The 17,102-nt window shown below is 43.5% G+C and overlaps 2 protein-coding genes across 2 annotated transcripts in view; both read right to left on the reverse strand.

Annotated features, from left to right (window-relative positions):
- Positions 1-6,972, reverse strand: part of TBCD (tubulin folding cofactor D) — a 122,504-nt gene extending 115,532 nt beyond the window's left edge. Inside the window, exons 1-6 of the mRNA XM_058038844.1 lie at positions 6,816-6,972; positions 6,510-6,683; positions 4,052-4,102; positions 3,755-3,852; positions 3,012-3,113; positions 573-719 (exon numbers count right to left, since the gene is read on the reverse strand). Of these exons, the coding sequence (XP_057894827.1) occupies positions 573-719; positions 3,012-3,113; positions 3,755-3,852; positions 4,052-4,102; positions 6,510-6,681 (570 nt within the window). The 5' untranslated portion in view covers positions 6,682-6,683; positions 6,816-6,972. The remainder of the gene's footprint in view (positions 1-572; positions 720-3,011; positions 3,114-3,754; positions 3,853-4,051; positions 4,103-6,509; positions 6,684-6,815) is intronic.
- Positions 6,973-9,438: 2,466 nt separating this feature from the next.
- On the reverse strand, positions 9,439-15,621 carry FN3K (fructosamine 3 kinase). The gene is made up of 6 exons (XM_058038849.1): positions 15,366-15,621; positions 14,293-14,444; positions 12,973-13,064; positions 12,063-12,145; positions 11,027-11,149; positions 9,439-10,277 (listed from the first exon to the last, which is right to left on the reverse strand). The coding sequence occupies exons 1-6, from the start codon at positions 15,510-15,512 to the stop codon at positions 9,939-9,941; spliced, it is 936 nt and encodes a 311-aa protein (XP_057894832.1). The 5' UTR covers positions 15,513-15,621; the 3' UTR covers positions 9,439-9,938.
- Between the last annotated feature and the right edge of the window lie 1,481 nt (positions 15,622-17,102).

Below are 17,102 nucleotides of genomic sequence, written 5' to 3' on the forward strand. Positions count from 1 at the left end.
CATTTGCTGAAGCCTTAACTCACAGACACATTGGGCTGTAAGCAGCCTTAGTGCTGCAAGTGTCAAAAGCCTGAGCCATTGGGTACCTGGGTGGTTTATTTCTATCTCAAAGGCATGACAAGTCAGCCACCTGGGCTGACACCCACTGGAACTTCATGTATTTGTTTAAAAATCTTCCCACAGTCACAGCTTCCAAAGTTGCTCACTCTGATCAAACACTGATTTTCTCTAGAAATCCTCAGATCTGGCTTTCAGAGAAGCTCTCTGGCACTTGCATGTGTTGAAAGCCTCTAACACATTCAAAGGCAGGGGGTCACCTCAGATAAAACAGTTTATTACATCAGGGGAAACAAGTTCCAGGCTCACCTGACTCTAAAGCAGCAAACAACAGATTGAAGATTCAGAACTATGAAAAAATTCTTTATGGATTAGACACAAAAATACAGGCTTAAATAATATGCAGCAAAGAATATCATTGAGGAGCACACGGACTATATTAATATTTATCACCCAGTGAATGACTGAGCCCCAGATGGCAGGTGTGGGAGCAGTGCAGGGTGTGCTCTCCTCACCTTGGCCATGTCCAGGATGCGATCCATGGTTGGCTGCCGAGCCTGCCCCTCCAGGGAAACAAGGTTCCCATCAAAACGGGCCAGGTCAAAGGGGATCAGGCAGATCATGGACAGCCACAACAGCAGCATGTACCGAGTTTCCCACGTCTGCAAAGGAACAGAGAGATATTTTTGCCCCAGACAAAGGAGAGGAATGATGAGGAGGATTTTATCAGAAGGCTAATTAATTATCATATTATACTATATTACATTACATTATATTACATTACATTATACTATATTACATTATATTACATTACATTATACTACATTATTATACTATATTACATTACATTATATTACATTACATTATATTACATTACATTATACTACATTATTATACTATATTACATTACATTATATTACATTACATTATACTACATTATTATACTATATTACATTACATTATATTACATTACATTATACTACATTATTATACTATATTACATTACATTATATTACATTACATTATATAACATTACATTATACTACATTATTATACTATATTACATTACATTATATTACATTACATTATATTACATTACATTATACTACATTATTATACTATATTATATTACATTATATTATACTATATTACATTATATTACATTATATTACATTACACTATATTATACTATATTATAATATACTATACTATATTATACTGTATTATATTATTCTGTATTGTATTATTCTGTATTGTATTATTCTGTATTGTATTATTCTGTATTGTATTATTCTGTATTGTATTATTCTGTATTGTATTATTCTGTATTGTATTATTCTGTATTGTATTATTCTGTATTGTATTATTCTGTATTGTATTATTCTGTATTGTATTATACTGTACTGTATTATATCATATCATACCATATCATACCATATTTCATTATATCATATATTTCATCATATGATATTATAATTATATTATATTATATTTCATTGTATTATATAATATTATATCATACTATATTATATATGTATTATTATATTATTCTATACTACATTATATATTATTATATAATTCAATTATATATAATATTATATTATTCTATACTATATATATATGTATTATTATATTCTATATATAATATTCTATATATATATGTATTATTATATTGTTCTATACTATATTATATATATAATAATATAATTCTATACTATATTACATTGTATTACATCTAAACTAAATCTTGTAAGCACTCAACTGCACTCTGCACAAAATTTCATGACTGTCAGCAACACACACACACCTGGATTTAATTGGTCATTGAATTAAAAAACACTAATATTCAATTACTAATTTCCTTCAGGTAAACAATATTTTACAATGTATTTTACTTGTGAAAAACTCAGGCGCAGCAAATGAGATAAGAATTTTTTTTCTCTGAGGTTCAGAGAATGTGAAACCCAGAAATATTCTTGGGAAGAATTGTGCCTTGCTTTTCTCTGTGAAGACAAATGTGGTGACAAGAATGGCAAAACAAAGGTTTTTTACTTCATTTTCTGCAACATGAATTGCCAAGAGCACAAAGTACCCCCTGGCTCCAAGGAACTTCCAAAGATGAGCAAGAGGAAACTCCCAGTGTGAGTGCCCTGAAACTCCAGAGGAGACAGAGCTACAAGGGATCCCAAACAGCAAAACTGTAACAAAATTCATGGACCCTCCCCCCCGTCAGAAATCAAGGCAACCTTGTTTCCCTCCCAAAGGAAATCTGCACCTTCCCATTCTCCTGTCTTTCCCTTCCCACTCACAAATATAACAGAAGTATGTTTTTCTCCTTAATTTCTTATGTGTTGTTTTCATGGGTTTACTGTAACAACTTCTGAAGAAAAAGGAAGTTTTTCAAGATTTAAAGGTGTACATCTACAGCAGCAAAGTGTCAGAATTTAAGTTTATTAAAAAAAGCTTTAATTTAGAGCAGCAATACAACTGTCTTCAAACCCATGATTTTTGTGACTTATAATTGATAATCTATCTTAAGCAGGTCTCTGGGATTTTTCTTTTCCCTTATTTAAAAACATAAGAATATCCAGTATCCTGGACTCAGACTGGAGTATTTTTCACTCAGTCATTTTAGAGATTTAATACCTTTCACTGCCCTTCTTCTAACTCTTGTTACAATCAATGTGCTCCTTACATGAGTACTTAAAGATTCTACTTGCACCTCTACTGCCACTGTTTCTAAATCCTTGGAACAAATCCCATGAAAAAAACACCAAAACCTCTCCTTGGGGAGGATATTTCTCCTGTGACAAGATGATGGTTTTCACATTAAATCCAGGTGTTGACACCAGACAGGGTCTGCCACTGCTTTATCTACTTTTCCCCAAATTTTTTCCTTCAGCTTTTCCCACTGGAGACATAAAAGTTGAACAAAAAGTACAGCAAGTGCTCACCTCAGGGTCTCTTGGGTTCTGCTTTGCAAGCAGATCCAAAACAGGCTGCAGGTCCCTGACTTCATGAGGGAACAGTGGCAGGAAACGTTTGTAGCCTCTCACCTAAAGCAGAAAATTCCAGAATTCAGAATTTCAGAACCCATCCAGCACCAGCACACACTGAGGGGAAAGGAAAGAGCCCTGGAGGAATTTCTTGATTAGGAGCCTCATGTCATAAGGAGAGTAAGCCTGCAATCAAAGTCTTAAAGACCTTGTGATATTTAGCTTTGTGGTTTTATTGTGATATATAACTTTGTGTTTTTACAAAGTTATTAAGAATTCATGAGATGATACAGGGAGCCCAGGACCACATCCATGGGGTGTCCAGGATCCCAAGGATGGAGACCCCACCACCTTTCTGAGCCACCTCTTCCAGGGCTCAGCCCTTACAGCCCAAAAATATTTTCTAAATTCCACATCCATCTAACTGTTCATTACACTTTACTTTTCAAAGTTATAACTCGTGTTTTATCACTCCATGTCTGCAATTTCTTTTGCACTCAGATCTGAATTTTTACTAATTTGGATCATTAAATAACATCAGCTATCATGAAAATGGGAAACAAGAGAACTAATCTTTCACAGTGTAGTTTAAAATATTTAATCACATTCAACACTTATTTATTTTAGTATTTTTGAAAGTAACGAAGAAAATTTTTGTAACTTACAAATTTCAGTTAAAGAACATTAAATTTAGGATTTACCTTTGTAATGATGTAGAGAAATTTAAAAGCCAGGTGAACTAGTGGGGGAGGAGATCCACTGTCCCATACTATCTCCAACAGGGAATTCATCATCCCCTCTAATGAAAGGAGAGAAAAACCAGTGAGGTTACATTCATGTCACAGAGTTTGCTGTACTTCTGATAGAACAGAGTGAGACAACAATTATAAAATGGAAATATTATCAGCCACAGCAATCTTGCAATGCAAACTCAGATCTTCCAGAGTAACAGATTTTTAAGTACAGACACAAAAATTATTTAAGGCTGACATTCCTACCTAAGTGGTGATCCAAAAGGTGAGGCTGCTCCTGGTACTTGTCCATTATACCTGAAAATGAAAAGAGATCTGTAATAAACTACTCCAAGGCTCTTCCAGGTCTTAACTGTGCCATCAACCCACCCCCAGGAATCTCCCCAATTTCTCTGGATAAACCTCCCACAAGCAACACTTTGCAGTGAGGGTGCTCCTCACAATCCTCAGAGCCAGTTTCTTATTTTGAAATAGAATACAGGGAATTGTTCAGCAAAGAACAAAGAATCCTTAACAAATTTTAACCTCAACAAACAAACCGCAGCTCTAACCACTGTGCTCCTCAAAACTGTTCACATCCCTTACTCTGTTTTGCTGCCAGTAACAGAGTGTCTCCTTTTGGATACTGACTCAAGAAAAGACAAATTGAAATTGAGTATTGAAAAAAAAAAAAACACCAAAACTTTCAGACACAAAAGCTTTTCAATTTAAACCCAGAATCAACAAAAAGCAGCTACAGAAATGAAAGCTGGATTCCCAAGGAGATCATTGAGTGATCCAGTGTGGCACTGGAGATTGCCTGGCTCACTTTAGCTATTTGGTCAGGAAACAGCTTTTGAATTAGAAAACCAAAAGCTCCTTAAGCTCCCCTTTTCTGTATTTGTTTCTCTCACAAACCACTTTGCTCTCTGTCCTTTTCCTCTGCTTGACACACCAACATTTACATTGAAGACATGACTCAAGGCCAACAGTGCTGCAGTTGACCAGTGGATGACACTGCACCACCACTTTCAGACACCAAAGCATCCAACAGCATCCTTGTGCAATTCCACTGGGACACCAGAACAGCATCCAGAGGGAAATTTCAGCTCCTCATCATCCCTGACTTCGCACCTGAATTAATGCTGATACAAACAGCAGAACCAGTGAACACAAAAAGTGGAATTGAGGAGCAAATTCTTTTCCCAGGACACAGACTGCTAAAGATAAAATAAAACCCCAAATATAAAAGCTGAAGTAAATTAACCTAAACCAGATGCTCTAAAACTATTATTTCAAAAAAGATCTTCCTATAGTTTCCTACAAAATTGTATTTGCAGATTAAACTGTTTCTCAAACTTCTGTTTCTAATGGTTCATCACAAAATGAGCATCATGAGTTTTTCTGAATTCTTTGGAAACTTTCATTGAAACTCTCTGGAACAGGTGATCACTGCATTCCCTGCTCCCAGATAAAAGCTATTCCCTAAATGTCAGTGTTCTAACTCACACTGAGCCTCTTGGCAGGTTTGGGACACTTTGTCCCAGAAGGATCAATGACACCTGAGCACACAAAACATTATAACCCAACACTGAACCACAACATCTTTATAAGTATACTGAGCTTGTATTTACTGGGCAATGATACACAGGCAGAAAGCTCACAAATAGAATTTAAATGCAAAGAAACACTCCACGTGATGTGACACAGAGGCACAGCAAGGTGATTTTTCCAGCAATGGTTTTTCCTGTCCCACTGATATCTGACATTTCCTCTGTGATGCTGAACAACCTCAGCAATGAGAGTTCCTTCTGTCTGAGCAGTCTCATGTCCATCATTCAGATGGAAGTCAGTTCAGCCAACCACAATAATGCTACTGAGAAACTTCTGCAGGCTCAGATCTCCAAATTTGGGGGGTTCTGCTTTATTGTTTGCCCACCTCAATTCTTGTTGTCAAAAACAAAGCTGCTGGGTCAATATTTTCACTGTGAGTTTTGCAATTTCTCCATCCTTCACAAAAATCCCTGCAAAATGCCACTCTGCTAAATTCAGTTTGCAAATACATAAAGCACTGAATGAACATTTGCAAATCATCTTATCAAAATATTAACCTAACACACAGATGTGCCTTGAAACAGCCTGGTGACCCAGGACACTGCTACATGCACCTCACTGTGGCCCTTCCACATTCAGCTGAAGCCCAAGGACAGGAGAGCTTTCCTTAGGTGGCACAAAAGTCAAACCAAGTTACCTCCACTTGGAGAAACAAACATGATCTGTATGGGTGCAGCCACTCTTCACATTTCCCATGAAATGAAAAGGTAAATAGGAAATTGACACTTTAAAGCACAAAATGTGTGTTTCAATGAGCAACAGCGTTGGTTTATTTGACAGATATACAAACTTTTAACTAAATTATGGCCTGGATTTGAACAGGAAACTGAAGGCCCAACACGAGTTAGAATTGAGATTTCTGGAATCTAAGACCTAACTTTTCATTTACAGTAGTTAAGTATCAGATAAGAAAAGAACATCTATATAAAAAACAAAATGAGCAAAAAACCACATCTGAATTACCTGTTGACAAAGTTCCAGCATTATCACTGACCCAAAAATTAGCGGTTTGGTCCCTTTTTGGTATTCAACAATAACAAAATGAATCATCCATAATGAAACGTTTGTGTCATGTAACATCAGGACCCCTCCCTTTGGCTGCCGCGCTTACCTATGAACCGTTCCACGGCCATTTCCCTCGTCACCAGCTCCGCGAACACCTCCCGCAGGTTCCCGATGAGCTCCGCGACCTCGCGGCTCTCGGTGAAGCTGTCCAGGATGTTCCTGGCGCTGATGGCAGCCGGCTCCTCGCCCTCCTCCGCCTCCCGCCCCGCTCCGTCCATGGCTGCCAGGGACAGAGGAAGGGTCGGTTCCGCCCCGCTCAGGGCGCGGCAGGGCCGGTCCCGCCGCCCCGCTCACCCCGCCCGGCCCCGCCGTGCGCCCACCGCGCCCCTCCCGCGGCCCCGCCCGGCCCTACCGGCACCGCGGGGCTCCCGGGGCCGCCGGCCTCGCCCCTCCGGCCCGGCGCTGCGACCACCCGGGACAGGCGATAACCGGGATAAGCGATAACCGGGATAAGCGGTAACCGTGACAAACGAACACGCGGGACAAACGCCGCTGCCGCCCGGGCCCGCCCCGCGCCGCCGCCGCCCAGCTACGGGCCGCCAGGAGGGACCAAAGGCAGCGGCACCGCCTCCGAGCGCCGGCCCGGCCCCTCCGCGGGGCGGGGGGAGATGAGGGGACACGCCCCGGGGACACACATTGGGGTGGGGACACACACCCTGGGGACACCCACTGGGTACAGCAACCCCTACTGGGGATAGGGACATCCAGCTTGGGGACACCCACCAGGGATGGTGACGCCCACTTTGGGGACGCCCATCGGAGACAGGAACACCTACTGGGGATGGGGATGGGGACACCCACCCTGGGGACACCCACCCTGGGGACACCCTCCGAGGGTGGCTTGGGGACACCCACCGGGGACGGTGACACCCATCATGGGGACACCCACCGGAGACGGGAACACCTACTGGGGATGGGGACACCCACCCTAGAGACACCCACTGGGGGTGGGGACAGTTTGGGAATACCCACTGGGGATGGTGACACCCACCCTGGGGACACCCATTGGATACACCAACCCCTGCTGGGGATAGGGACATCCAGCTTGGGGACACCCACCCGGGATGGTGACACTCACCCCGGGGGCACCCACCATGGGGACAGGAACACCCACCCGGGATGGGGACATCCAGCCAAGGGACACCCAGTGGAAACAAGAAGACCTCCTGAGGATGGGGAAACTCACCAGGGGGATGGGGACACAACCCTGGGGACACCCACCAGGGATGGGAACATCTAGGTTGGAAATGGGGACATCAGCTATGGGGTCCTGGGGATGGGACGAGGATGGGGACACAGGCATGGGCACCCAAGCACTGGGTGAGGATGGAGATAGAGAGCCTCAGGTGAGGGAACAGGGATGGGGACCTGGGCAGGGGGACCTCAGGGGCAAAGGACAAGGATGGGGACATCCATGAGGTCCATTCCTCACCCAGCCCACAGCAGACCCTGCACTGCATGGTGAATATCACAGCACACCATCCAAACCTCACCCAGCTCTGGAAACAACACTGGAACTCCACAGCCCCACTGATTCTACAGCAAATTCAAGGATGTCACAACAGGTCAGTTGCTCTTTCCTGCTATCCAGCAGCTCCATCCACACCCAAATGTTTTATTTTCAGGCTCAAATTCATTCTATCAAATCACAGCCACAAACCAGATGTACACTGAACAGGGTTTCTGCAAGGCAAGTGTTTTACTTGAGAAGAAATTTAAGTTCACAAGTAGTTCCCAGTGTGATACAGGTTGGTTTGTTCATATCTATAAACACCAGTGCACTTTGCTCAGACCTAGATCTTCCAGCCATCACTACAATCCCAAACTCCACTGTTCCACTTTTCCACTCTTTTAGTTCTGTTAAGTTTTATAACCAACCATGACAGATTCCCCTGATTCAAAGGAAGCAAACATTTTTTACTATTTGTATCATATTTACAGAGAGCAAAGTGCATTGTTTAAAACCAATTACAACATCAAATTTTAAAATTAATTAAATCTTTATAGCACAACCATTTAAAGTTAAGGAAAGTCTAAATATATCTGAGCAATTTTGAATATAATATTTTAGTATTAGTCATGCCAACCATCTGAAGTGTAAATACTCAGGTCATTCTTACCCAAATCTTCTAATTCATATTTATGGGACTGCACTTACTTTTGTACTTCTTGCTACTTCCACTAAAATCCCCCAGAGTCACTCATGTACCCTAGCTCAGATTGTGCACCAGTGTCTTTGCTGAACACTTTTCTCCCCAAATTCCCACTGCCTGTGTTTTCTGTAAAAATAAAGCAGTAAGGAACAATAAAACCCCTTACAAATCCATCAGATTTGACCTTTGATATTCCTTCCATAACCCAGTGGTGGCACAACAGACCAGCTTTGCCCACTGCACTCATTTTCTAAAATTGAAAATACATCAAGCACCAACCAACCCAGCAGCCACAGGTGCTTCCTCTCACCCAGCCACCTCCCTCCCACATTTTGCTGTGTTTTTACAAAATTATTTAAATATGTTACTATTGTAGTACAACACACAAATATTACACTAAAATTATGAAATCTTATTATCAACTTTGAGTGGTAATAACCCACTTCTGACTGTACAGTTAATTACCAAGGAACTAAATATCCTTCTAGAAAATACCACTGGAATTTCAGTTCTTCTAGCAAGGGAAAAATGAATGTGAGTAAATTACATTAAATTAAAATAAATATTAGAAATATTATTAATTACATCTGTTTGCCAAATGCAGCCAAAGGGCCTTGTCTGCTCATTAAATTAAACAGAGAATGTTTTCAGATTCACAGAATCTGGCTGAAATTTTGGATTAGGACATTTGACAGGCGGAAGGGAAGGGAAGGGAAGGGAAGGGAAGGGAAGGGAAGGGAAGGGAAGGGAAGGGAAGGGAAGGGAAGGGAAGGGAAGGGAAGGGAAGGGAAGGGAAGGGAAGGGAAGGGAAGGGAAGGGAAGGGAAGGGAAGGGAAGGGAAGGGAAGGGAAGGGAAGGGAAACAGAAGACCATGGAGAAAGGGGGGGGAACAGAAAGAAAACTAACCCAGGACTAACAAGGGCAGACACAAAAACTTGCTTCCAGCAGCACTGTCCCACAAGTGCAGCTCCCCATACCAAACTGCAGCTGGAGCAGGGCTGGGAAGATGCTGCTGTGGGGCAGCTGTGGGAGCAGAGCACAGAGGTGAGAGAGCAGCAAGGGCAGGCTGGCTGTGCTGCTTTCCAGGCCACTGGAGCCTTGACAAACAGTGCAGCCCTTTCCTCCAGTAGGGAGGAATCTGTGCAGGGAAACCAGTGCCCAAGTTAAAGATTACACAATTGCTTTTAGTTAGTGAGGCTCAAAGTGCATTCAACCTTCCCCATATCAGGTGTTTTACCACCAATTCTGAGTTTGTGGTACTTGGGATGAGCAGGGGCTGCTCATTCCTAGGGGATTGTGGCAGAATTTCTCAGATTACCTGGTTACTTCAGAAGTTTCCTCATCATGTTTAGGGTAGAGCCCCTGTACCCTGTCCCAAAATGGTTCCAGTGGTTGATGTAATTAAAGAGCTGATACAACTTGTTCCGTTTCTCAAACCCTGGAGCTTTGGGTATTTTACTGTGATAGGCAGAGAAAAAAGAGCTGCTGAAGCCCCCAAACATGCCAGCAATGGCCAGCTCAAACTCTGAGTGGCCATAGAAGCAGGCAGGGTCAAATATGATCGGCCCAGAGTCATCCTCAGCCACATTCCCTGCCCACAGGTCCCCGTGCAGGAGAGCAGGAACAATTTCCACATCACAGAACATTTCAGGAATCTTTGGCTGAAAAAGCATAAACAGACATTAACAAATAAGAGTTTTGAAGAAAATAATGAATAAAATTAAGTACTGCAGCATGTTAGAGCCTGAGGTGGCCAAATGCTGCCTGTGTTCAGCCCTCACGGACACTAATGTCAACAAGAACAAACCAGTGATAAATGTTCTGGATTGTTCTTGACAGAGCTCAGCAAAGCATTTAATTCACAGTGTGGTATCAGCACCTGGTACTGATGTATTGTTTCTAGACATGGATACTGTTGGCTGTCATGAGAAATAAAAAATAAATTCATTTAAACGAAAAAGTTTCAATGGCAAAAAGAACTGCAGTAAGCATCTGGACCAATGGACAGAAGAGAGAGAGAACACCCCTGGTGCTCCCTGAGTGCTGCATGGAACATGGCCTGAACCAGCCTCAGCCTGGGCCAGGTAAAATACAAATCTGTCCAGGCAGCAGAATTTCAACCACCTCGTAACACCAAGCTCTTAGGATTTACCATATGCTTATTATTACTAGCTGTATTCTCAGAAATAAATGTTAATGCTGAATTGCAGGGTTTTTTTCCACTATCTACAAAATTAAAATAGTAACAGGAACTCCATTCAGCTGACAGTGTTGCTGGACCCTCTGTGAAGCTCATCCAGACCCTGCTCTTCATTCCAAGCTGGGTAAATCCCTTAAAAAACACCTTTACAATCCCACTGATACACATTTTCTGAAATTCTAGGAAACAGATTTAAAACATGGCTCATACTTTCAGCTGTGACCAGAGCTCTCTGGCTTCTCTGTCTCCATAATCCTTTTCAATCAAATCCAGCTGAGCCTGGAGCCGGTGGCGGATGAAGAAGGATGGCCAGTCACTCTGCCACTCATTCACCTGCAAACACAGCACAGCTTGGTCACACACAATTATTTTAACACACAATTATTTTAACACACCCATTCACCTGCAAACACAGCACAGCTTGGTCACACACAATTATTTTAACACACAATTATTTTAACACACCCATTCACCTGCAAACACAGCACAGCTTGGTCACACACAATTATTTTAACACACATTCACTCAGTGTCAATAAGAGAGATCCAGTTAAAGCATTCAGAGCTGACACAATGGCCTGGACAATGTCAGTGTGACCAATACACAGCAACATCAGAAGTTTTGTTTTGGGACTGCTGCTCCCCACCACACTTTGGTGGGGCTCTCTTTAATGTAAGTTGAGATTCTGGCTGTTTTCATTCATTCTCATTTTTAAATGTATTTTAGAGGGAGAGTTTCTGGTGAGATCATTTAAGTCGTTCAATATCCTGTTTCAATCTTTCTGGAAACGTAGAAGTATTCTTTTATTCTTACTGGGTAATACATTTTAATTTGATGAAAAGCTGTACTTAGCAAAGAGTTTGAGATACTGAAGGTTCATTCAGTTGTTGTAGAATGAAATCCTGAGAGGTGCAGAGCCAGAAAATGGTGGAATTATCTCCAAGAGCCCTTTTCTCTCCAAGAGCCTTTTCCAATGGCTCATGAGCTGTTACATGATGAGGCTCTCCAAGATCCATGCAGTAGGGGTTAATAAAACCAAGATATGTTTTATATGAAGGGACTTTTTTTAAATATCACCAAGCTAAAGAACCAGAGCTTCATTCCAAATCCTCACTACACCCACCGTGCCTGCTGGCCACAGACAGCACCAGGGAACAGGGAAAGCAAACTTTGGTCAGAAAGCTGCAGACAAAAGGAGTTTCCAGACCTCTCCAAGTGCCTTTCACAGCTGTGGAGCAGACCATACCTGTGGGATGTAACCACAGCAAGTGGCTGTGTGGAATCCAAACTTATCCACAAACTGGGCCTCAGAGTGACCAGCTCCTTTTCCTACAGAACAAAATAAATATTAGGGGATTTGAGATATTTACATGGTAAAGTTTGCAAACACAGAACTTAAGGCGGGAAAAATAACTTTAAGCAATGAATTACACTTGTTTCATGGTCACTATCCTTTCTAAAGCTGGAAAGAAATCTTTTGGACTTGAAGATGCTGGAAATGGAGACATAGTGAGTCACAGACAGTGAGTTTGCTTTGGATGCAGGAGTTGGACATTCAGGAAAGGAGCCCAAATACAGAATCACAATCTGCTCTTTTGGCACTTGGACATGTTGCCATTAAATGTAGCTTGGGTTTGATTCACAGATTATTTGGGACCTGCCAGTCATTTGACATTCACTCCAAAATAATGGATTATGATTTGTCCACCACTAAGAGTCAGACCCAGCCCACTCTGAAGTCATGGGAACAACACAGATACAGACTGGCACTTCAGATTTTAATAGTACTGACTCAAAAAGTAATTCTTTATATAACTGATTTTTCTTTTCATTCATGCTTTAATTCACTTTGAGGAGCAGCAATTTTTTAATATTTTGCTACTTATTTGAGTTCAAAAATGTCATCCCCAGCATCTTTAAAGGGGAACTTAATTCTGCGTTTCACAAAGGACAATAATCTGTAATCAGTTAATTATCTAAACCAACAGCAAGCAAAGAAAGGGATCTCTGTAAGCTCAAGAAGATTTTAAGAGAGTGCATGACAGTGAAGAAGAGTCCAAATTGTCAGTTTGACTTGGGAAAGTTGAAAGCAATGCTGCACCACAGCCAAAGGAATTGGTTCCTTTTTGGTTTAGTACATTCCATCAATGCTTTACCAATTGTGCTTCCCTCAGCCCTCAGCTTCTCCCCAAGTTTCTGGTTATGAAGATGAAGCTCTGCTATCTGCTCTCCCAGCTTTGAAGAGTATCTGTAGGATGAAATAAACCAAAATGAAGCTGAAACAAGTGAACAAGTATTACATGGGGGAAAAAAACACTCAAATACGACCAAGGCTATTCTTGGCAAACAGAGAACCTTAATCAATTTCACAAGCACCTAACAGGGAGCAAATGACTTGACAACAGCTCTGATGACACAGATAATACAACAAACACACTAAATGCTCTTGCAAGAAAGGTAAAGAGAACACGAGGTTGCATAAACAGGAGCAGAAAGGGAGGAGGACGGTGTGCTCCTCCTTATCAGCCCCACCATCAGCAGAGAACAGAACGTGCTATCTCCTGTTGGGCTTTACCTTTCCAAATCAGCTGAACAGCAGCGGAAAGGTAAGTCTGAAAAGAAGCCATAGGCACGGATTGAATCTAGTTTAGTTTTTAGACAACTAAAAACCAGTTAAATATTCCACAGGTATCTTAACAGGAGTCTCAAGGACAGAAACTAATTTCTTCTCAATTCCCAGAATGGGGGGGGGAAATGATGGATTTAAAAATGCAACCAGGACTAAGGTTAGACATTGGAAAATCCTTTCTAGGAACAGTGGTGTGGATTAGAATAAACTGTTTGTGGAGGCTGTGGAATTGTCATTATTGTCCCAAATAAAATAGATGGGTGGGACAAGCAGCTGCCAGAAGAGCCATAGGAATGACTCTGCTCCCAGATGGAGGCCTGGAACACAGCAGTGCTCCTGAAAATTTGTTTTCAGCAACACAGGACTCCTGAATTCCATGTTCAGGCTGGCTGACAGATGAAATGCAGATTCATGTTATCTTAACTTAATCATAGCTTAAATCATACTGGAAGATTCTACAGAGAGAAGCAGAAGTTTCAGAGACCTAAGTAGCCTGTAAGGTTAAAGAAACCTGTTGGGCTGGGAAAAGAAAAATCTCAGTGAGAGAACAATGAGCTAAACTCAGCTGTGATTAAATTCAGTGCAACAGCATCTCAGCACACGTGGAGCAGCACACAAATGAGCAGTGGCAGCATTTCTAGTGCAGGAAAAGCCAAATATGGACAAGGAGTGTGTATACACATATACAGATACATACACACATTTATATTTTATAAATACAGATCTCAACAGAGAGAAGCTCTGTCTCACAGACTAAAGCAACTCTGCTCATGAAGTTTCCTGGCTGACTGTAAAACATTAAAAAAATGTGTCCCAAAACACAGTAAAAAGAGCTGCATGGACATACTTGTTGAGGTGCTTCATCTTTAGGTACTCCATGGCAAACATGGCTCCTCCTCCAGGCAGGTCAATCACTTTGATGGGCTGAGGCACTCTCACAATGTTGGTTTTCTGAATGGCTTCCAAACTTGCCATTTCCCCTTCAAACATTTTTCTAGCCTGTCAAGGAATAAGAATATCCAGGCTTTGGACAAAGTGGCAAGGAGTTAATTCCTCCTGGTAAAAGGAGAGAGCTGCAGCAAGGCTTCATTCCACATAGGAAGATTTAAGGCCTTAACTCTTAATTCTTCTTCTTTTTCCCAAATTCATCCCAGGGTTGTAGGATATGTCACATTTCACCCTGATTTCCAGCTGCTTATGAAGATCCCAAACTACCTGGATGCAACAGCACCTCTGAGGATAATGTGGCCACAGCTAAATGAGGTAACACTGAGCCCTTAAATTGGTTCTTCTTTCCCCACAGGCCACGGGATGGAGATGACAGCACAAATACTCAGCATGTGCTCTGCATTTTTGTAGCAAAGGTGCTGTTTTTCACAGCAGTTTAGGATGATTTTGATATGATGAAGCAAATTTCTGATGCACTGTGGTGTTAGGAAAAGCAATTGAGTATTCATTTAGTAGTAGAGAAGTCAAGAGTTTGGCTTGAGAAGCTGCAAAGGTTTTACTTTTAGAAATGTCAAAAGCAATGGGGACGTTTGAAATTTCTGTAGCTTTAAAGATAATAGCGAGTTTTGATTGTGCCCTCCCATTATCAATCCTCCCAACTGGAACATGAAAAGGAATGCAGTGAATGCAAAGTCAGCTCTGAGCTTCCCCAAACTCCAAGTACCACAGTAAAAGCTTTGTGCTTGGCCTCCTTTTTACAGGAATTACAACTCATTCCTGCTGTTGAGGGTTATCAGATTGCATTACACTGCATTTCACACCAACCAAACCTGCTCCATTAATTCTGGATATAAAACACACACAGCTTTAAAAAGAAAACTCAGAACTGCGATAATTATGTATTATTAACGATCAGCTGCTTTTAAAATAAAAAGCTATCTCTATGCAATCATAAGATCTGCTGGCATTGACCTGAGGTTTGTGGTTGATTTTCACAAATACCCGTCCTCTGTCTGTCTCATACGTTTGGCCTTGGCTGATGCATCCTCCCCCTGAGCTCCCCAGTGCCTTCAGCAGGTTGGTGTTCAGCTCTGCCTTCAGGATCTTCTCCATGGTCATTTCCAGGCTGCTGCAGCCGCTCCTCTGCTAAACCTGCTGCGAAACAGGATTAAAGGTCTGGGTCCTTCTGCCACTGTCACTCTGCGATGAGGTAGGAAGGGCCACCCACCACAGGAAAAAAATTTAAAGAGCACAGCTATGAAAATAGCTCAGCCAGAGACAATGTTTCAAAATACTTTGCTTTTATAGCTACACATGAAAAATAATTTTTTTTATAAATATTGGCTACAATAAACTGGAGAGGTTAATTCTAGGAGAGGTGGGTCCTGGGGCCTCTCAGCGGTGCTGGAGCTGCTGGTATTTGTAGTTTGGAGCCGCTCTAAAGCTCGGGATCGGCTGCGGAAGAGCGGTTTTAGGCCGATCCGCTAGAGGGAAGCTGAAGGCAGCCCCAGGAATGGCCACAGGCGCTGTAACGGGGGCATTTGGTGTGAAATCCGAAGGGATGTGATTAAATCCGCTAATCGGCCGGGTAGGGTGCGGGGAGGAGGGTGAGGCAGGCGGGGATCCCTGCGGAAATTCCGGTGGTGCGGGACAGTGCCGTGGGGACGGGGAGATCCCGGCCGGGCTGCGGGACGGGACCTGCGGGCACAGCGCGGCTGAGCGGCACCCCCGGGGCCCGACGTGAGGGGGGCTGGTTCCTACAGTGATGGAGGGCTCCCGGTGTGAGGGGAGGCTGCTCCCGCTGTGAGGGAACAGTTCCTGCAGCGACGGAGAGCTCTTCCCGGTGTGAGGGGGGCTGCTCCCGGTGTGAGGGGGGCTGCTCCCGGTGTAAGGGGAGCTTGTTCCTACAGTGATGGAGGGCTCCCGGTGTGAGGGGAGCTGCTCCCAGTGTGAGGGGAGCTTGTTCCTACAGTGATGGAGGGCTCCCGGTGTGAGGGGAGGCTGCTCCCGCTTTGAGGGAACAGTTCCTGCAGTGACGGAGGGCTGCCCCCCGTGTGAGGGAACAGTTCCTGCAGTGATGGAGGGCTGCTCCCGGTGTTAGAGGCGGCTGCTCCCGGTGTGAGGGGAGCTTGTTCCTACAGTGATGGAGGGCTCCCGGTGTGAGAGGCGACTGCTCCCGGTGTGAGGGGCAGCTCTTCCCGCTGTGAGGGAACAGTTCCTGCAGTGATGGAGGGCTGCTCCCGGTATGAGGGGAGCTTGTTCCTGCAGTGATGGAGGGCTCCCGGTGTGAGGGGCAGCTCTTCCCGCTGTGAGGGAACAGTTCCTGCAGTGATGGAGGGCTGCTCCCCGTGTGAGGGTAGCTCGTTACTGCAGTGATGGAAAGCCGTTCCCGGTGTGAAGGGAGGCTGCTCCTGCAGTGAGGGGCGGCCACTCCCGGTGTAACGGGGGCTGTTCCCGATGTTATGGGAACAGGTGCTGCCGGTGCGAGGGGATGCTGTTCCCGCCGGAACGGGGGGGACAGTTCCCGCTGTGAGGGGATGCTGTTCCCGGTGTTATGAGGGGCCGTTCCCAGTGTCATGAGGGGCTGTTCCCGGTGTTATGAGGGGCTGTTCCCGGTGTTATGAAGGGCTTTTCCCGCTGTGAGGGGCTGTTCCCGGTGTGACGGGAGTCTGACACTGTTCCCCTCCCAGCACAAGCACCCCGTGGCCC

The sequence above is a fragment of the Melospiza georgiana genome, chromosome 21 (assembly GCF_028018845.1).
Source record: "Melospiza georgiana isolate bMelGeo1 chromosome 21, bMelGeo1.pri, whole genome shotgun sequence".
NCBI classification, from domain to species: Eukaryota; Metazoa; Chordata; class Aves; order Passeriformes; family Passerellidae; genus Melospiza; species Melospiza georgiana.

Bases quoted from the DNA above. Each gene is read 5' to 3' on its own strand.
- FN3K (XM_058038849.1), bottom strand. From the start codon at position 15,512: ATGACCATGGAGAAGATCCTGAAGGCAGAGCTGAACACCAACCTGCTG. The intron at 13,065-14,292 runs GTATGTCCATGC...TTCATCCTACAG, and splicing joins AAGATGAAGCACCTCAACAA to ATACTCTTCAAAGCTGGGAG. The intron at 11,150-12,062 runs GTATGGTCTGCT...CTGTGTTTGCAG, and splicing joins GCTGTGGTTACATCCCACAG to GTGAATGAGTGGCAGAGTGA.